Source organism: Budorcas taxicolor, chromosome 10 (assembly GCF_023091745.1).
Source record: "Budorcas taxicolor isolate Tak-1 chromosome 10, Takin1.1, whole genome shotgun sequence".
Taxonomy (NCBI): domain Eukaryota; kingdom Metazoa; phylum Chordata; class Mammalia; order Artiodactyla; family Bovidae; genus Budorcas; species Budorcas taxicolor.
In genome coordinates, this window is record NC_068919.1 from 98,279,684 (window position 1) to 98,297,704 (window position 18,021).

Genomic DNA, 18,021 nt, shown 5'->3' on the forward strand with positions numbered 1-18,021 from the left:
TAAAGTCAAGAGGGTGTATTGAGTGTTTCCCCCCCCCTTAATTTATTTTTAATTGAAGAGCAATTACAGAATTGCGTTGGTTTCCGCCATACATCAACATGGATCAGACACAGGTATACACAGGTCCCCTCCCTCGAGCCTCCCTCCCCGCTCCTGCCCCTCTAGGTTGTCAGAGCCCCGGTCTGAGTCCCCTGAGTCACAGCAGATTCCCACTATCTATTCTACATGTTAGTATGCGTTCGTTCTCTTTTACAACGCTCCCTAACTGCACACTGTTGTTGTTTAGTTGCTAAGTTGTGTCTGACACTTTGCCCCTGGACTGCAGCCCTCCAGGTACAGAAAACAAGCCCTGCTGCACTGGCAGGCTGGGTCCTTTCCCACCGAACCAACAGGCACACTCCTTAACTGCACATTAATATATTCCTCAACTTAGCATCCAGGATTTGAAGACACTGCATCTTGCAGCCTCGAGGTTTACTTTCCCTTTATTCTCCATCGTCAGGCCTAGGTTTAGGCCATCCTAGTTGGCCTTTGAAGTTTATATTTGGTCCAGAGACTCAACAAATTGACTAAACCTTTAAAGGACTACAAATCCAAAACAAAGAGATGAGGAAAAAGGCTATTGATAGGATCTTCCAATGAGGTGTCCAGAGTTGCCCAGCCGGACACAAAAACAAAGTCTGTTAAACATGAAGCCCAGGGACGGGAGCTTTGGAGTAGGGGTGGCGCCCCTACATGGGGATCTATTCTGGTGCCTGCTGGCGGCCCCCAGGGTGGAGGCGGTACCCCTACACGGGGGTCTACTCTGGCACCTGCTGGCGGCCCCCAGGATGGAGGTGGCACTGCAGAGGCCACTTCTGCTAAAAACAAACCAGCACGTCTTCCTTCTGCCCAGCCGACGTAGGCAGCCTCTCCGTCGGGTCTACATATTCTAACCTCTTTCTTCTTGCCAAAATCCTGAAGAATGCAGTTTTCTAGGAGACCAGCTAACCTTAGTACACAAGAGAGAATGGTTAACAGTTGGTAGTGTTTGCGGGCAGTTACTATGCTGGTGGGTGCTTCTAAAAACGAGACAGCTAAAGATGTTGTGGGGGCTGGAAATCACTGGAATGTGTGTATTGGAGAAGACACAATAAGAAAAGGTTGCTAGCCCAAGTAAAACAAATGACATTACTTATTGAAACAGTGCGAAAGGCTATACACGATTACCTCGGGGAATCCAAACACCAACCCTGAGAAGAAGGCTGGTTATTACACTGATTTTACAGATAAGAAAATGGATACTTAAGATTAAGTAAATTGCTCCTGGCCACATGGCAAATAAGCAGAACTGGCATTAGAACCGGGCAGGTCTGTCAGATTCCTGAGCACACGCTCCTAACAGCTGATTATCTGTCTGACACCCCCTCCCCACCCCAACAGATCCATGGGCTCCACCAAGGCAAAGGGCACACCATGGCACCACTGGCACCTGGCACACAAGAAAGCCACCGAATGTGTGCTGAACAAGTGAATGAAATAGCAAGTGAGGACTACGACGGATGCCTAGGCTAAGCACTTACAGCTCGGGCTTCCTTGATGCTCAGCTGGTAAAGAATCCGCCTGCAATGCAGGAGACCCCGGCTCAATCCCTGGGTCAGGAAGATCCACTGGAGAAGGTAAAGGCTACCCACTCCAGTATTCTTGGGCTTCCCTTGTGGCTCAGCTGGTAAAGAATCCGCCTGCAATGCAGGAGACCTGGGTTCCATTCCTGACTTAGGAAGATCCCCTGGAGAAGAGAATGGCTACCCACTCCAGTAATCTGGCCTGGAGAATTCCATGGGCTGTATAGTCCATGGGGTCACAAAGAGTCGGACACGACTGAGCGACTTTCACTTGGGCTTCCCTAGTGACTCAGCTGGTAAAGAATCTGCCTGTAATGCAGAAGACCTGGGTTCAATCCACAAGTCAGGAAGATCCCATGGAGAAGGAAATGGCAACCCACTCCAGTACTCTCGCCTGGAAAATTCCATGGACAGAAGAGCAGGACAGGCTGCAGTCCACGGACTCCCAGAGTTGGACGTGATTGTGCAACAAACTTTCACTTACAACTTACACTTGAGCTGTAAAGACAGTAAATTTCCAAGAGCTGACTTTTGCTTTGTGAGCTTTCTTTCTTGTATATTTCAAGCTATAGAAGAGTGAGATTTTGATGCACAAAAAATATATTGGCTAGTGAAAATACCGAGGAAATATTGACCTCAGTGACCTTCCTTTAATGGGACAGGGGCTTTCTCTTCTTCCAGGCTTCTCAGTGTCTTCAAAAACCCTGCAGCAGGGTTTTTGTCCCCCAAGAAGGCAGACAGCCCCAGCTCCCTCCAGGCAGGGCCAGTGCATCTCCTGATCACAGACGTCTTCAGAACAGACTGGCTGCTGTATTTGCCAGTAGCCCTAAACTGCAGGAACACTTGCCAATGCTGACAAGGCTGAGCAAGGAGCCCACTGGCGACAGGAATCCAACCTTCCCCTCTAGAGAAAGTCCGTGGAAACTTCTGCCATTTAGCTTTGCAGCTTTGGGGACACCAGACTCCCCTTTCCCCTCTCTCCCCAGAGAGAAGAGAAAGAGCCTCACACACACAAAGAACCCTCTCAAGATTCCTTTTCCCTCTGATTCTTCTCATGCGTGACTGGGTCTGGGGCTTGGGGTGGCAGAGAAGGGGAGAGAAGTCATTGGACCTAAGAAACTGTCACTACCTCATTTAATTCCTATTCCAACTCTAAAAAAATGCTAAATAAAACTCACATTATCCTCAACCTATAAATTTAAAAAGCAAAGAGGGACTGCCCTGGGGGCCCAGTGGCTAAGACTCTGCATGCAGGAAGGCCAGGTTCAATCCCTGGTCGGAGAACTAAGATCCCACATGTCACGGGCCAACTAAGTCCAAGTGCTGCAACAAAGGCCAAGCACAGTCAAAAAAAGAAAAAAAGAATTCATTTCTCTTCACCTGGGGATCAAGTGTTACATTCACTTCCTGTAGAATGAAGTGGGTATCTTCCATCACAAATTACTTCATAGCAATAGTTCATGAAAATGGACTTCCATGATTTAACATGTAAGGAAATTAAAAGAAAAATGTAGAAAATAGACCTTTACATATAATTATTTCACTTTAAAAAATACTCATTTTCCTTATACAAATGTAACATATGCAACTGAGGATCTAACGTAAATGTGGTTTTATTTATATTTGGAAATAAATAGTAATATTACCAAAAAAAAAAAAGACTGGGTCCTTTACCCCCCACACACACACACATAAATTATTTTCCCTCTGAACTTTAAAACTATTACCAAGGGTGATTCGCCAAAAAACTATTTTAAAAAGGTATTAACCACCAACCAGTAGGGATGCCTACTGGAAAAAGATTCTATCTTATGGTTTATTTCAAATGACTGATTCTTCATTAATTTCCAGGGGGGGAAAAAAAGTGAACTGAAGGAATGATGGCTCATTATTACAAATACTCTTATTAAACTTATGAAAGGCTTTTTACATCCACAAAAGGGCTGTGGCCCGGGAGACTGCGCACGCACCGCTTTGCACGGAACACACGCGTCTGCACACAAAGCACTGCCACCCACGCCGGGCAACAGGCTCGGGCGGAGGAGCCCCAGACGCCACCGCCTGGGACGCCGGCGCCGCGGAGCCCGCCGCGAGGGGGCGCCCTCCTCACACAAAGGCGCCCGGAGCCCTGAGCCCCGCGGCCGGCAGAGGCGGCGTCGGCCACGAGGAAGGCAGGGCCGCCGCGCCTGGCGGTTCGCGTCTTCCGCGGCCCCGGCGGCAGGACAAGCGGGACTCATCTCATATGAAAGGACGGTGGAGGGAAGGGAATGCAGGGAGCCCGGGGCCTCAGGGCTGACTAATCGCTGGATGGTCCTCCCCAGCGGACGTCCTTCCCGCCCCAAGCCGGGCCCGCCTCTCTCTGCACCGCGGCTCCTTCACACCGACCCCATGACCCGGAGAGCGCCTCTCCTTCCCGGGCCCTAAGGTACAAGCCGTCCTTCCGTCAGGAGCAAAAGGACGGCGGCAGGGAGCAGGACGGCTCGCCCCCCCGGCCTCCCCGAGCCTGCTTCCGGCTCGTCACTCGGAAGCCGTCCCCGGCCCCGCCGGACGCCCGGGCCTGAAGACTCCCAGCCGCGGCGGACGGACGCGCCGGGCCCGCGAGGCTCGGCCCGGGCAGGGCCCAAGGCCGGATTCCCGCCCTGCTGCCCGCCGCTCGGCAGGGCGCGAGTCCGCGCTTGTCCATCCCCACAGCGTCCCTGTGAATGGGCACCAGGACTGTGCAGGCGGCCGCTGTGAAGCCAGAGGAGACGAAGGCGGGCCACATGGCACCTGACATACAGGAAGCGCCGACTGAACCGCGTGATACGCGGCAGGAAAAGCAGCACTGAGCGCGGGACGGGACAGGCAACGCGGCGGCCCGGCAGCAGCGCTCAGGCTGGATCTGCACGAACGAGGGTGAGCCCGCCCGAGAACAGCAGGGCGGGCGCCCAGCGAAGGGCGCCCAGCCTGGGGCCGCGAGGGGCACCAGCCAGGCAGGGACCGAGGGCCCTGGGAGCCAGGACGGAGGCTCGGCGGGGCACTGGGCCCGGAGGAGGCGGGCTGGAGGGGAGGGCAGCGCAGACGTGGGCCTGAGCGATGACTGGGAGCAGAGCTGCGTCTTCGGCTCATCGGTTCTGGAGACTGCCCAGAGCAGGCGCGACAGGGCCAGCAGGCCGGCTGGGGGGCAGCTGGTGAGCTGGAGCAGAGAGCAGGGCTTCAAGAACAGGGGTGGGGAAGGAGCGGAACCGCTCTGGTTCACATGGCCTTCGGCCGGGAAGCCTCTCCGAGCCTGTGCTTCCGGTTAGGTACCCTTCTCCCAAGGGCTCCGACAGCACCACAGACATCCCGGGGCAGGGCGCGTAACACTCGCTTCTCCAGGTCCACTCGGCAAAGCCGTCAAGGCCTCGGGAGAGCGAGGCCCTTGCTCGGCACCGGGAATACAGGGTTAACAAGAGGGGAGCGGTCTGGGCTCTACAGCCAGCGCCGAGGGGGGATGCACACCACAGAGAGGGGCACACCCAGATCCAGGGGCTGCGGGCCATGAAGGGGAAAGAGGTAGCAGATGGAGACGGGCGCACGGGGTGGCCAGGAACCGCCTCGTTGGGCCTTCCCTGGGGGCCCCTGGCTAAGACCCCCCACTTACAATGCAGGGCGCTTGGGTTCGATCCCTGGTCAGAACTAGATCCCACATGCCACAACGACCCGGCACAGCCAGATAAATATTTAAAACAAATAAACAAAAAAACCGCTGATGAAGGGCACCTCTGAAGAGACCCTGATGCAATGAGGGGCCAGTACATGAAGACCGGCCTCAGAAAGAGGAGGAGAGGGGGTCGGACGGACGGAGGGCACGCTCACAGACCAGAAAGGATGCTAGTGCGGCCGGAGTGGGGTGAGCAAGGAGGGCAGAGGGGACAGTGGAACCAAGCAAGCACAGAGCACAGGCGGCTGTGCACTTCCAAGGACGAGGGCGAGTCAGTGCAGGGCCTCAGGCACAGTGAGAGGATTCCGGCTGACGCTGCAGGCGGCTACAGGCAGGGAGGCCCGGAAACAGCCAGAGAGCTGGGGCAGTATTCCAGGCGAGCGCCAGGGCAGCCGGCGCCAAGTTACCCGCTGAAGGAGCGGTCAAGATGGCCTGACTGAGAGAGGTTGCGAAGGTGCAGAGCTCGCGGAGCGCAGGACGAACTGCGCTGGGAGGGCAGAGAAGCAGGAACGGCGGAGGAGCTCCAGCTCCGGGGCTGCGGCCTGTGCTGTGCCACCGCCGGAGGAAACGGGCAGGCGCGCGAGCAGCGCTCGGGCAGGAAGGCGAGCCGTGGGCGGAGTCTGGCTCCAGGCGCGTTACCAAATCGGAAGCCCGTGAGGCACCCGAGTGGGGACGCCAAGGAGGCAGCCGGGGGCGCGAGTCCAGAGCTCGCGGGAAGGCAGCCTGGAGAGTCAGGTGCGCTGCAGGTACAGATGCTGCCACGAACCGGGTCAAGCCGAATCCCCTACGGAGTGAGTGTAGACGAGAAGAGGTCCGGGGGTGAAAGCAGCCAAGGGGATGGAGAAGAAACAGCCTCAAAGAGAAAGAGCAGGAGAGGGGGGCCTGGCAGCCAAGGAGGGGACAGTCCGGGCGCGGGGAGGAAGGGGCGGGCAGAGGCTGGGCGCCGCGCAGCGCTCCGGTGAAGAGCTCAGAGGACCGCCGGGTGAAGGTCGCCGCCACGCTGACAGGGGGCGCCAGTGAGGAGGTGGCGTAAGGGAAGCGCTGGGAGGGAGGGGAGAGAGAAGGATGACGCCACTCTTTCCAAGGGAAAAGAAGAAAGGTACAGCACCGTGGCTACAGGGTCGTGCAAACGGAGAAAATGTGTTTAGAGGTAAAATGAGACAGCATGTTTGCGTCTTAACAGGAATGAGCCAGCAGAAAGGGGTAAGCCCACGGGGCTAGGAAAAATGTACATTAAGAAGGGGTGTAAATTCTTCAAATGGCTGGATGAGCTGAATGAGCTTTTGTGACTCAAAAGTGTTGATTAAAAAAAATTTTTTTTTTCCTTTTAGCTTTCAAGAATTAGAATAATTCTGTTACTAGTTGAAAGAAATCTTAGAGGCCTATTTGTAGATACTAGAGGTTGGTCCAAAGCTATAATGAAAAATAACTGAGAAATAAAATTTTAACACACAAAAGCAAAGAGATTATTATAAAAATGTCATTCAGAAGTTATCTTCTTAAAAAAAATTGCCTTTATAGATGATACCCTGTAGCTCAAGATGAAAACTTCTAAGGTCATCATTTCCCAGTATCCACGGGCAGGGTGTACTTACAGGCTGCACTGATTTAGTCTGTAAAATTTATGTCGCGCAACACAGAGTCTCCAGACGTATTTTGCTGTTTCCATGTCTTCCTAGTAAACAAAAGACACACAAAGTAAAGCAAAGTACATCTACAACTTGATACAGACCTTATCTGAGAACAAGACAGACATGGGTGACATGGTGCATCAAAGTCGCTTCTAACACACTGCGATTCTTGCATTGTCTACCGCTGCACCCCGCATATGAATGTTGTAATTCGGATTCAAATTATGAAGACCACCTGGAGAAGGGAATGGCAACCCACTCCAGTATTCTTGCCTGGAAAATCCCATGGACTGAGAAGCCTGGTAGGCTACAGTCCATGGGGTCAAAAAGAGTCAGACACGACTGACTGACTTCATTTTCACACTTTTAGGGGAAGTGTACATAGGGTGCTTGGCTCAAAGTATGGTGTCTAACAAGGGTTTAATAAAAGTTTCAGCACCTTAAAAAAAAAATTATGAAGACTAACAAAAAGCTCTCAGTGGTACAATTCTTATATTAACAGTTTCTAGATGACTTAGAAATCTTTAAATTATGAAAATGTCATCTTTTAATTATGAAAATGTCATCTTTTATTATTACTCAAAGATGTGACTAAACAAAACATTTTTATTATTAACAAATAGATACTCAAAGATTTTTAAAAGAAGTAACTCAGACCCATGGCTTTCGTGAAGAGAGTAAAGGTAACTGTGAAACAGTATTTCTACAGAGCTGGATGCTTTTGAACTGTGGTGTTGGAGAAGACTTTAGAGTCCCTTGGACTGCAAGGAGATCCAACCTGTCCATCCTAAAGGAGATAAGTCCTGGGTGTTCATTGGAAGGACCGATGCTGAAGCTGAAACTCCAATACTCTGGCCACCTCATGCGAAGAGCTGACTCATTGGAAAAGACTCTGATGCTGGGAGGGATTGGGGGCAGGAGGAGAAGGGGACGACCGAGGATGAAATGGCTGGATGGCATCCCTGACTCGATGGACGTGAGTCTGAGTGAACTCTGGGAGTTGGTGATGGACAGGGAGGCCTGGCCTGCTGCGATTCTCGGGGTTGCAAAGAGTCAGACACGACTGAGCGGCTGAACTGAACTGATTCACTTATCAGCGGGAGCCAAGATGCAGTGTTTCCTCTCTTCCCTACTTGTGCTCACGCGTGCTTAGTCGCTGTGCGACCCCATGGACCGTACAGGCTCCTCTGTCCATGGGACTCTCCAGGCAAGAATCCTGGAGTGGGTCGCTACGCCCTCCTCCAGGGGATCATCCCGACCCAGGGATCAAAGCCCGTATCCTGCACTGCTGCAGGCAGATTCTTTACAGCTGAGCCTGCGTACGTAATTTAAAGGTCATCTTAATCAGACAGTATTTATCCAAAGACTCAATTCATTCAACAGTATTTACTGAGCAACTCTGCTAAGTGCGATATGCAAAATCTTATAAAGAATAAAATTTTATGTTTTATAAACTATGAAAAACTATCATTTTAAAGCTACTCCCCCAAACATACACACAGAAATGTTAACTTTTAGGAGAAACAGTCCATGCAGATTCCTAATGTTTACTCACAGTTTGAAACTGGATGGTCTCCTCTTTATTTGCCAGCTCTAAGGCAAAAAAGGACTTATTGTGGGACATGTTAGCAATATCATGCCACCTGAGAACAAGAAGCAGAAAATGGTCATATAAGGACTCAGATTTTTACTAAGAGACAGAAGATTTTTTTTCCATTTTGAGCTTAATGTATAACCTATTATTTGTTATTTTAGGAAGAAAACAGGGCTTTAATTGGTGAGCATGCATTTTATAACTGAAGTGACAACAGGGAGGTACAAAGAGTAACGCACGTAAACTAAACCAGAGGCAGAGCATTCAAAACTGTAAACATGGGGACTTCCCTGGGGGTCCAGTGGTTGAGACCCATGCTTCCAATGCAGGGGCGAGGGTTTGATCCCTGGTCAGGAAACTAAGACCCTACATGCCACACAGCTAGGCCAAAATAAATACATAAAAATGTAAACTCTACTCATCCTTGTTTGCTGGACTAGTCTGATCAAACAACCCACTCTCAACTCCCAATGCTCCTTCGTTCGTTCAACGAACGCTTTAGCAGGCACCCACTGTGACGATACCAGGCATCTTGTGTTCAATCCTGAGGCACAAAGATGAGCGCCGCCCTCAGAGGGGCTCCGGTGGGGGGTGGGGCGGGTGGAGAGCACAGACCTAACAAGCACTGTTACCTTCTGGTGCACAGGGCGAAAGAAGACCCAGAGGCAGAGCAGAGATGCTCTACAAAGCTGGGGAAGCAGGGCCAGCAGAAAGCTCAGGTGCTGGGAACCCAAAGAGTGAATTAGTCTAGGGGTGTTCACCAGGATTCAAACTCCAATTCTGAACTTTCTAACTGTAGTTTAGCATGTTAAGGTTTTATATATTAATATTTTATTACACACTGCATAATTACAAAGGGAAAAACAGGTCTGGAAGAAAAAATTTTACCCCTTTATCTTTCTCCATCTTATTAGATTTACATTTATTGAAATAAATAAAATTCATTCACAATAACTTGGTACTTCATTGCTTTTGTGTTTTAATTTTCTGGATGACCTGTGTACCGAGCATGTGGGATCTTAGTTCCCTGACCAAGGGTCAAAGCCAAGCCCCACGTGTTGGAAGTGCAGAGTCTTGGCCACTGGACCTTCAGGGAAGTCTCTAATTGCTAAACCGAAAGATTATCAGGGTCATATTAAAGAAGGCATTTTAGAACTTCCTATCCAGTGAGATAAAGGAAGCCCACGGGGATGTCTCCCGTGTTCCTGTGACCATTCGAGCAATGTCAGCGTCCTTCCCTTCGGTGCCAGTCAGACCCATCTCTGCCCCCTGCCCTGCAACTGAGCGTGTTGGGGAGACAGGGAGCACCCTGGGGACCTGAGAGCAACTGCCGTCGGGAGCCGCCTGAGCCAGGGCAGGGCGGTCCAGGAGCGGGGACCTGTTCCCCGGGCTGGCACAGACTCCACGGTGACAGTCACCAGGGAGAATTCAGGCACCCAAAGGCAGGAGAGCAAAGGAAGTGAAGGGACACACAATACTGAAAAGGGAGCTGCCTTCGCCTGAAAGCCCGCTGTTGCAAGCCAGCCACGCTTAGCACACTGCTATCTGTCCTCTGTCCTCCTGACTAGACTACATTCTAAGACTTCCACAAATGAAGAGCACCACGCTTTTTATAATCGAGAAAAGGGAAATCTACATTACAAAAAGTAATTTAGATGTTGGTATTTTAGGAATTTTGGTACCGACTAGAATCAGGGAAAGCCTAGATTTCCCATGAGAAATAGCCGGGGAAACCAGAGCTCAAATGAAAAATGTGCTGCTCGTTTACATCAGTGTGTGTGCGTTTGTTCAGCCCCACAGCGGTGAATTTTGTTTTTTTCCCCTAAGGCTGGGGTACAGTGGGCATCAGGGACTTTATTCTGAACCTGATGAAACGTGTTTCTAAGGGCAAAGAGCCCTTCAGCCTCCAGGAACTCATCCTAACATGCAAGCCTCAGCTACTGAGGAAAGAAATCTGATTTTGTTTTTTAAATCAACTGGGATCTAAACCCCGAAGTAAATACTCATACTTTACATAGAAAAGAAAGAAAAGAAAAATTCACACACCAAGACAAAGAATGGCCTCTGTATGGTAAGAAAAGTCACACGTCTTTGAACATTTCCTAAGCAGGCCACCATTATAAACACTGTTTTCTGCAATTTAGTTTTGAAGTAAGTATCTTATAACTATTGCGGTCAGGTGCAGTTTTATTCTAAGAAGGGTATGTTTCCATTTCCTAGTGAGGCCTTGGGAGACACTTGCTTGTGAGCAGTACAATTAGCACGGGGACTAAAGCTCAGCCACCAGCAGGAGCCACAGAAAGTGCGCAGAAAGAGGAGTACCTGAACACCACAGGGGGCCTCCCACTCTTGTGCTTCACAAAGACGCCTTCGAGACACGCGCCGACAGATACGTCGTAGCCTTGGCTGTCCTGGGAGGAGAAAGTGGACAAGGAAACATGGGGCAGCAGAGACACGGGGGGCCCGGGGGCCCCACCTACCCCCACTCCTGTGTCCCACATGGAAAAGGCCTGGGAGACCTCCCCTGAGGGGGAAAGTCTGCAAGTATAAACGTGTCACCTTGGAAACACATATGAAAATACAGTTGGGCTCCTTAAGGAATTCTATTCCAAGAGTAATTCCAAGAACAAAAGACAAAACAGGAGTATCTGTTTTGTGAGAAAACTTCGGCCACAAAGACCTCAGCTTCATTTCCAAACATCTGCACAGGTCGGGCTTCGGGCAGCACAGCGTCCCTGGCCTTCCCTGCTAAGCTGCTGGAACGACTCAGGCGCCCGCAGAGGGCCCCGTCTTCGGGCCTCGCCTACCTTGGCAGGGTAGCTCTCTTCCCCGTAGCCGTCCATTCTCTCTACCTCCTGCATGTAGAGCGTTTCCGCGTCAGGAGCTGTGAGGCCCCTGCAACCCGAGAGATCTGTCAGACAGACTGTTCACAAACTAGGAAAATTTCAGAAGAGCTTGTTTGCGAAAAACTACGTCTCGATCGGGGATAAAGCGTTAGAAACATTTCAAGTTTCTAAGCGTCGGTGATTAGTATATCAATCCACCAATTTTTACTGAGAATCAACTACATGCAAGAGCACTGTGCTGAATGCTGAGGGCTGGTTATGTCAGGTCCGACCCCTTGGCCTCGGGGCAGGCCAGGGGGAGTGCAGAAAGCAAAACAACCTCCTAAGATTTCAGTGAGAGCCAGACTTCTCTCCAAACCACCAAAGTGTCAGACAGTACTAAGCACTGTGTGCTAAACGCCACACGGTGAGTAGGGCGAGTAACAGCAGCGGGCTTCGGTGACAGCGTGACGAGGGTGGGCAGGTAGGCGGGAAGGCAGTGTGGGCAGAGAAGGCGGCCACTGCATGGGCACCTCCGTTCCGGCCTCACCTTCTGCTGCTCCACACACCCACAAGGGACCCCTCACCACGACCACACCAGACTCTCTGTGTCTTTGAACATCCCACGCTCCCTCGTGCCTGCGAGCCTTTGCACATGCTAATCATGCTTCCCGGTCTACCTATCATCCACGTGTGCACCTGGTCAACCCCTGACCCCCATCAAGACTCAGCCTGCACACCCTCTCGCTCACCTTCTGGGATTGCCCTGCTCTACGCAGACCCACCACCTTCTGTGCACGCCTCTCCCCCGCACTCAGGATGAGAACTATTAACTACTGTTACAGTGGGCTGTCGGAGAAGGCAATGGCACCCCACTCCAGTACTCCTGCCTGGGAAATCCCATGGGCGGAGGAGCCTGGTGGGCTGCAGTCCATGGGTTCGCGAAGAGTCGGACACGACTGAGCGACTTCACTTTCACTTTTCACTTTCATGCATTGGAGAAGGAAATGGCAACCCACTCCAGTGTTCTTGCCTGGAGAATCCCAGGGACGAGGGAGCCTGGTGGGCTACCGTCTATGGGGTCGCACAGAGTCGGACACAACTGAAGTGACTTAGCAGCAGCAGTACAGTGGGCTGTACTGCCTACCCCTGAAGACCCTGGCAGGTCACGGTTCCATTTATCTTTGTGCCGCAGCATTGAGCACTCTGCCTCATAACAGAAGATAGCACTAAATTATCTTTTAAGGAGATGCACAGATGAATGAATAAAAACAGCAAACGAGAGAGAGCAAGGTGTGCCCGAAGTATTAATTATGCTGAAAAAAAAAAACGGGTTCATTTGGACAGCAGAAGATAGAGCTGGAATGGCAGGATTGAACCAACTTGTGAGAAGCCTTTAATCCCAGGGGTGATGAACTCAGGCTGGTGGAAAGCAAGAAGACTCACGAACACTTGAGGAGAGGAGGGGAGACAAGTCGAAAGAGCTATTTTAGGAGAATTAATCTTTTGTGAGTGACTGTCTGGATTTGAGTGGGGACAGACTAAAGGCAAAAGGTTATTTTTAATAGGAAGGGGTGAACAAACAATAGGTTATAATCAGACAGACCTGGGTTCACATCCCACCTCTACCACATGTAACTTTGGGCAAGTTATTTATAGTCTTTGTGAACTTGATTTTCCCAATCTGTAAGGAGATAATAACATTTACCTTAAAGAGTGGTTATTAAGAATTTGATGATACATACAGTACTTGGGACTGAGTGGCACTTGGTTTAGTGGCACTTGGTTTAGCGTTCTCAAGGACAGGGTTTTCAGACAACACATTCAGCTTCACTCTCAAAGACCAGGATCTGCCCAGCAGGGGCCAGAACAGCAAGCCTGCTGCTCCCAGCACAGTGTGCCCGGACGACAGGGAGACGGCTTCCAAAGGCAGCGGTGAGGCTGGGGGGCAGACCCAGAACATCACATCTGCCACAGAGGAAAAAATGTCTCTCTAATCTTGCGTTAACCTACACAGGGCCGGGCCACCGCCCAAACCTTCAGTATGTGGGAGGAAGGACGGGCAGCCTTCAGAGGCTGGCCCCTTTCAGCTTTCTCAGCTTCATCAGTGACACAACGTGAATAACAGACGGGTTAACAGGGGGAAGTGCTCGGAAGGGCGCGTGGCAGGTGGTGCGAGCTCTGCCCAGGTGGGGAGAGCTGGGCAACTAGCAGCAGGCGCAATAGCAGCAGAAAAGGCCCACATTTAATGCTGCCAACGCACGGCTCAAACTCAAGACAGGTACTGTCCCCACTTCTCAGCGTTACCTGTATTTCTGATGCAGTAAGGCCACTTTTTGGGTTGCTTCTTCCAACACTTTTTCATCCTGTAACCACTCCTGGGAAAAACACACAACAGTAAGTACAGAAACAAATCACTCAAATTTCTTAGGAGGAATCTATGCTACTGTTATTGACTCTTGTCTCCAGCAGGCAAAACTAGGGCTAGAATCAATATCTGAGAGCTTCACTAAAGGACATAATCATGACCTTTCTGAGAATTAAGTGGCTTCTGCTCAAAAGCCAAAACACTTGCCCTGCCTTCTCAATTCATCCCAAAGAAACTTGCTGTTGTCTAGTTGCGAAGTCATGTCCAACTCTTTGTGACCCCATGGAACGTAGCCCACCAGGCTCCACTCTCCATGGGATTTCCCAGGCAAGAACTCTGGAGTAGGTTGCCATTTCCTTCTCCAGGGGATCTTCCCAATCCAGGGATCAAGCCCGCGTCTCCTGCTTGGCAGGTGGATTCTTTACCACTGGGCCCCCTGAGAAGCCCCCAGAGAGAGTTAGAGACGGGCTATTTCAGGTTGTTAACACTCATCAGCCAGCTCCAAGCCCAGCACGTAGCAGCACCTCGCGCACTCCCCGGCTGGCTCCACCGTCAGAGCAGCGCACCACTTCCTACAGGTGCTGCAACGCAGCTTCCCTGTCAGTTCCACCAGTGTTGACTTTAAAAGGTAGAAAGCAGGGTCTTTTTGTCATCTACTCTTTAAATTGTTGATGAGAAACGATATTCACTTCAACATAATTCTGTGAGGTCTCAAGTTTTCGGTTAAAGTCAAAACCTCTGAGGTTCCTCAGAAGCTGGAAATGAGTGCCTCTCTTTAGACTCACATTCCAACTCAAAATCAGTGTCTCTGGCTGCAGCCCCAAGGCCACAGACCCTTCTGCTTCTATGCTTTTACAAGGACTAGAAGTCTATTACAAGGAAAGTAACAACTTAAGCTGTTTATAAGAAGGAGCTGATTTTTCTTAACTCTATCCCTACCTAGTAAGTCTAATAATATATGGACTTCATTTCAGGGATTATTAAGGGTCTAGAAATGCACTGTTGATAAAAATGTCCAATGTCAAAAGAATTCTTACCACAGGAAGCAAGGCAAATTTCTGAAGAAAATCCTGGGATTCATACTGATCAAAGTCACCAAAATCAGCTATATAAAATCACAAGTATTCACATGTCAATTATGTTTAATTGGAAGCGAAACATACACAACCAAATCCAATATGAAGTATACAGACGGTGTGCTTGTAACTGAGAAGTCAAATCTGCCTCATAGCTTATAAAATGCATATTTTAAAAATTCCTTTCAAAGTGTCCAACTCTTTGTAACCCTATGGACTGTAGCCCACCAGGCTCCTCTGTCCATGGGATTCTCCAGGCAGGAATACTGGAGTGGGTTGCCATTTCCTTCTCCAGGGGATCGTCCCGTCCCAGGGATCGAACCCGGGTCTCCCACATTGCACGCAGACTCTTTAACCAGACAGATTCACATGTCTGGACTTGGAAAAAAAATGGCTTTTAATAAAATGGAAAAAAAAAAACCACATTACAAATTGTATAGAAATCATCTCATTTTTTTGTCATTAGAAAACAAAAATCGACCCTATAATCATATATGCCTACTTACGTACAGAAAAAATGTTAAGAACAAACCAAAGCGTTCATAGTAGTGACTACCTCTAGGGAATGGAATTAGATCATCTGAATATGTTACAGTAAGATGTATTTGTTTAGAAATTTTTAATTGTTAAAAAGAAACTGATAGTTCAGCAAAAGCTTATGAAAGACTGGCTCTTAAAGCCAAAGGTAACACTAAAGATTCAAAGTACTTTGAAAAGGAATATGGCTTCATGAGTACAGAGCACTTTTTCATCTAGGAAGGATATATATCTCCATGTCTGCTAACGTCTGAAGGAATTTTTATTAATGATTATTTTCATTAAATTTCAATTCCCAAGATTAAATGCCAGTTATCATTTGAAATAAAGTCCCATTAGAAGTCTTTCCAAAGTATATTACACAGGTAAACACATATGGATTAACCATATGACAAATGACAAGCAACTCAAAGATACTTGTGAAACACAAAACTATCTAATAATACTATGATTGGCAATGTTCTAATCCAGGGCAACTATTTAAGAAACCAAACCGATGACATAAGCTTACAGTATAAGCGAATGTAACCTTACCAACCCCACTGTTTGGCTGATCTTTCTTCGGGAAATATGAGCTAGCAGCAGGTCAAGGCCCTGCACTAGAGGAATCCATGGCATATTAAGTGCTGTGTGTGGGGGTGTGCACGCACACACGCCCGCATATGTGTATATTTCCGCTCTACTGTTGGTCTGTGCTCTGCTGACGTGATAACATGCTTAGCCTTCCAAAGTCTCATATTTCATTCAAGTAATTCAAACCCATTCCTCCTCCACAAGAAAGCCCCTTAGATAACAGAAATGATATTCCACTAACAGAGAAAACTAAGCTGCCGTAGCTACTTTCTATAGTCAGTCACTGTAAGAATTCCTTGCTGTTTCTGTTTAACATGCATTTTAATCTGACTGATCTAGTACATCATCGATTGCCATTCTTTACCTTGAACAGCTAAGCCTGCAAGCTGAATTGCTTGTTCTAATGTACAAGGAATGTTTCCTTCCAAGATATCTTTCTTCAGCTGCAGATAATACTGATACCTATTAAAAAAAAAAAAAAGGTCAGTTTTTAAAAGTCAATGTCGGTATTACCTCCAATCGGACACAAGGCATTTTATCATAATTTGGTAGAGAAGCATCAACTAGCCAAAATTAAGCTCAGATGATTTCAAAGAATGACAGGAACGCTCCTTGATCATATCTATACTGACAAATACACACAGACACAACAATTTATTGAGTCACTTATTCTTAACTGTAGTTTATTTGAAAGCTACAAACTATAGACACCTAGGAAACAGCTGGTCATCTATCTTATACCCTGTAAAACTGTCTCTTAAGTTTTGTTGTTTCACTTGGAGAAACAGAGAATCAATGGCGAATCCATACTTTAAAAACTCTTTGGAGCAACTTGGTGATGTAAGACTTTCCTAGCCCTGGACAGTAAAGTCAGAAGAAAAATGGTTCCTGACACTTCAGACCAGGCGCATAACAAAATGTTCTTTATTGAAATACCATAAAGGATAGTTGCTAAAATACTTTATAACAGGCTTTTAATGTGGGCTTACTTATGTTTATGTTTTCAGTATATAGGGTATTAGTTACCAGCACAACCTTCAGTCAAGCAAACTCCGGTTAAATTTCACATCTCCAATTTAGCATTTTGCAGGAACTTGGGAAAGTCATAATCTGTGGGTTTACATTAACTCCAGCAGAAGGTGGGTACTATCACCCCTTCACAAGGCTGAACACACCAAGGAATATATGTTAAGGTCTTAGCATAAAACTACAACCTAGCTGGAACTTAATAAACAGCCACTACCATGGCTAGCAGCAGTCCCCCACTTGCAGCCAGGCGGCAGTATTTCACCTGGCTGACTTCTCCATTTTGATAAAGCTCTTCAGTGAAGATCTGTTCTGCCTTCCTTTTATTTATTCACTAAGGTAATTACTGGGGCCTTCTATGCATCAAGCACTGTTCTAGATGCTGGGGATACAGTGCTGAACGAATTTCCCTCCGTCAGCAAAGAGCATGCTGGCAGCACTGGGTCTTGCAATTGACGAGGTCTTCCTCACTGATGAGGAAATCTTGCAGCTTTCTCCCGGGAAGCTCCTTTCAAGCATCTGAAGTAGTCTATATCGAATATGCTGTCCACATATTCCACTCGAAATGCTCTTGGTCTTTTGTTAATCAAATCACTGGTCAACAAGTGTATGTTCTAGACTGATGCCTAGATTATGGCATATACTTTCCTAACTGGTCGCCTATAGTTTTGTAACCTCTAATCTACCTTCCACGATGGCTGATCTTTGTAGAATACACATTTCATCATTCCCTTCCATTAAAACTCAAAAATGCCTGTCCCTATTGGTCTATGACTCTATGACTTGGGCATCTCTTTTTCCAAGCCTCTGTTCTCCTCTCGAGGTAATATCTGAAATTCCCTGAAAAAAACAATCAATTGCTTCTATTATCCCCTTACTTTGCACAAGCTACTCCCTCTAACTAGAAAATTCCTCGTAGAGTCAAGTGAAAAGTCACCATCTTTACCTTCCCTATTCATGTTCCCTGCAACCCACTCCTAGGAATCCAGCGCTATAATTCAGTTCAGTTCAGTCCAGTCACTCAGTCGTTTCCAACTCGTTGCAACCCCATGGACTGCAGCACACCAGGCTTCCCTGTCCATCTCCAATTCCTGAAGCTTGCTCA

The 18,021-nt window shown here is 48.5% G+C and overlaps 1 protein-coding gene across 1 annotated transcript in view; it reads right to left on the reverse strand.

The window, feature by feature from the left end:
- The window catches only part of PTPN21 (protein tyrosine phosphatase non-receptor type 21), a 74,135-nt gene that overhangs the window by 19,606 nt on the left and 36,508 nt on the right, over positions 1-18,021 (reverse strand). The window contains exons 4-10 of the mRNA XM_052646218.1: positions 16,255-16,352; positions 14,742-14,809; positions 13,644-13,714; positions 11,319-11,406; positions 10,834-10,922; positions 8,473-8,560; positions 6,882-6,961 (exon numbers count right to left, since the gene is read on the reverse strand). Coding sequence (XP_052502178.1) covers positions 6,882-6,961; positions 8,473-8,560; positions 10,834-10,922; positions 11,319-11,406; positions 13,644-13,714; positions 14,742-14,809; positions 16,255-16,352 — 582 coding nt within the window. The remainder of the gene's footprint in view (positions 1-6,881; positions 6,962-8,472; positions 8,561-10,833; positions 10,923-11,318; positions 11,407-13,643; positions 13,715-14,741; positions 14,810-16,254; positions 16,353-18,021) is intronic.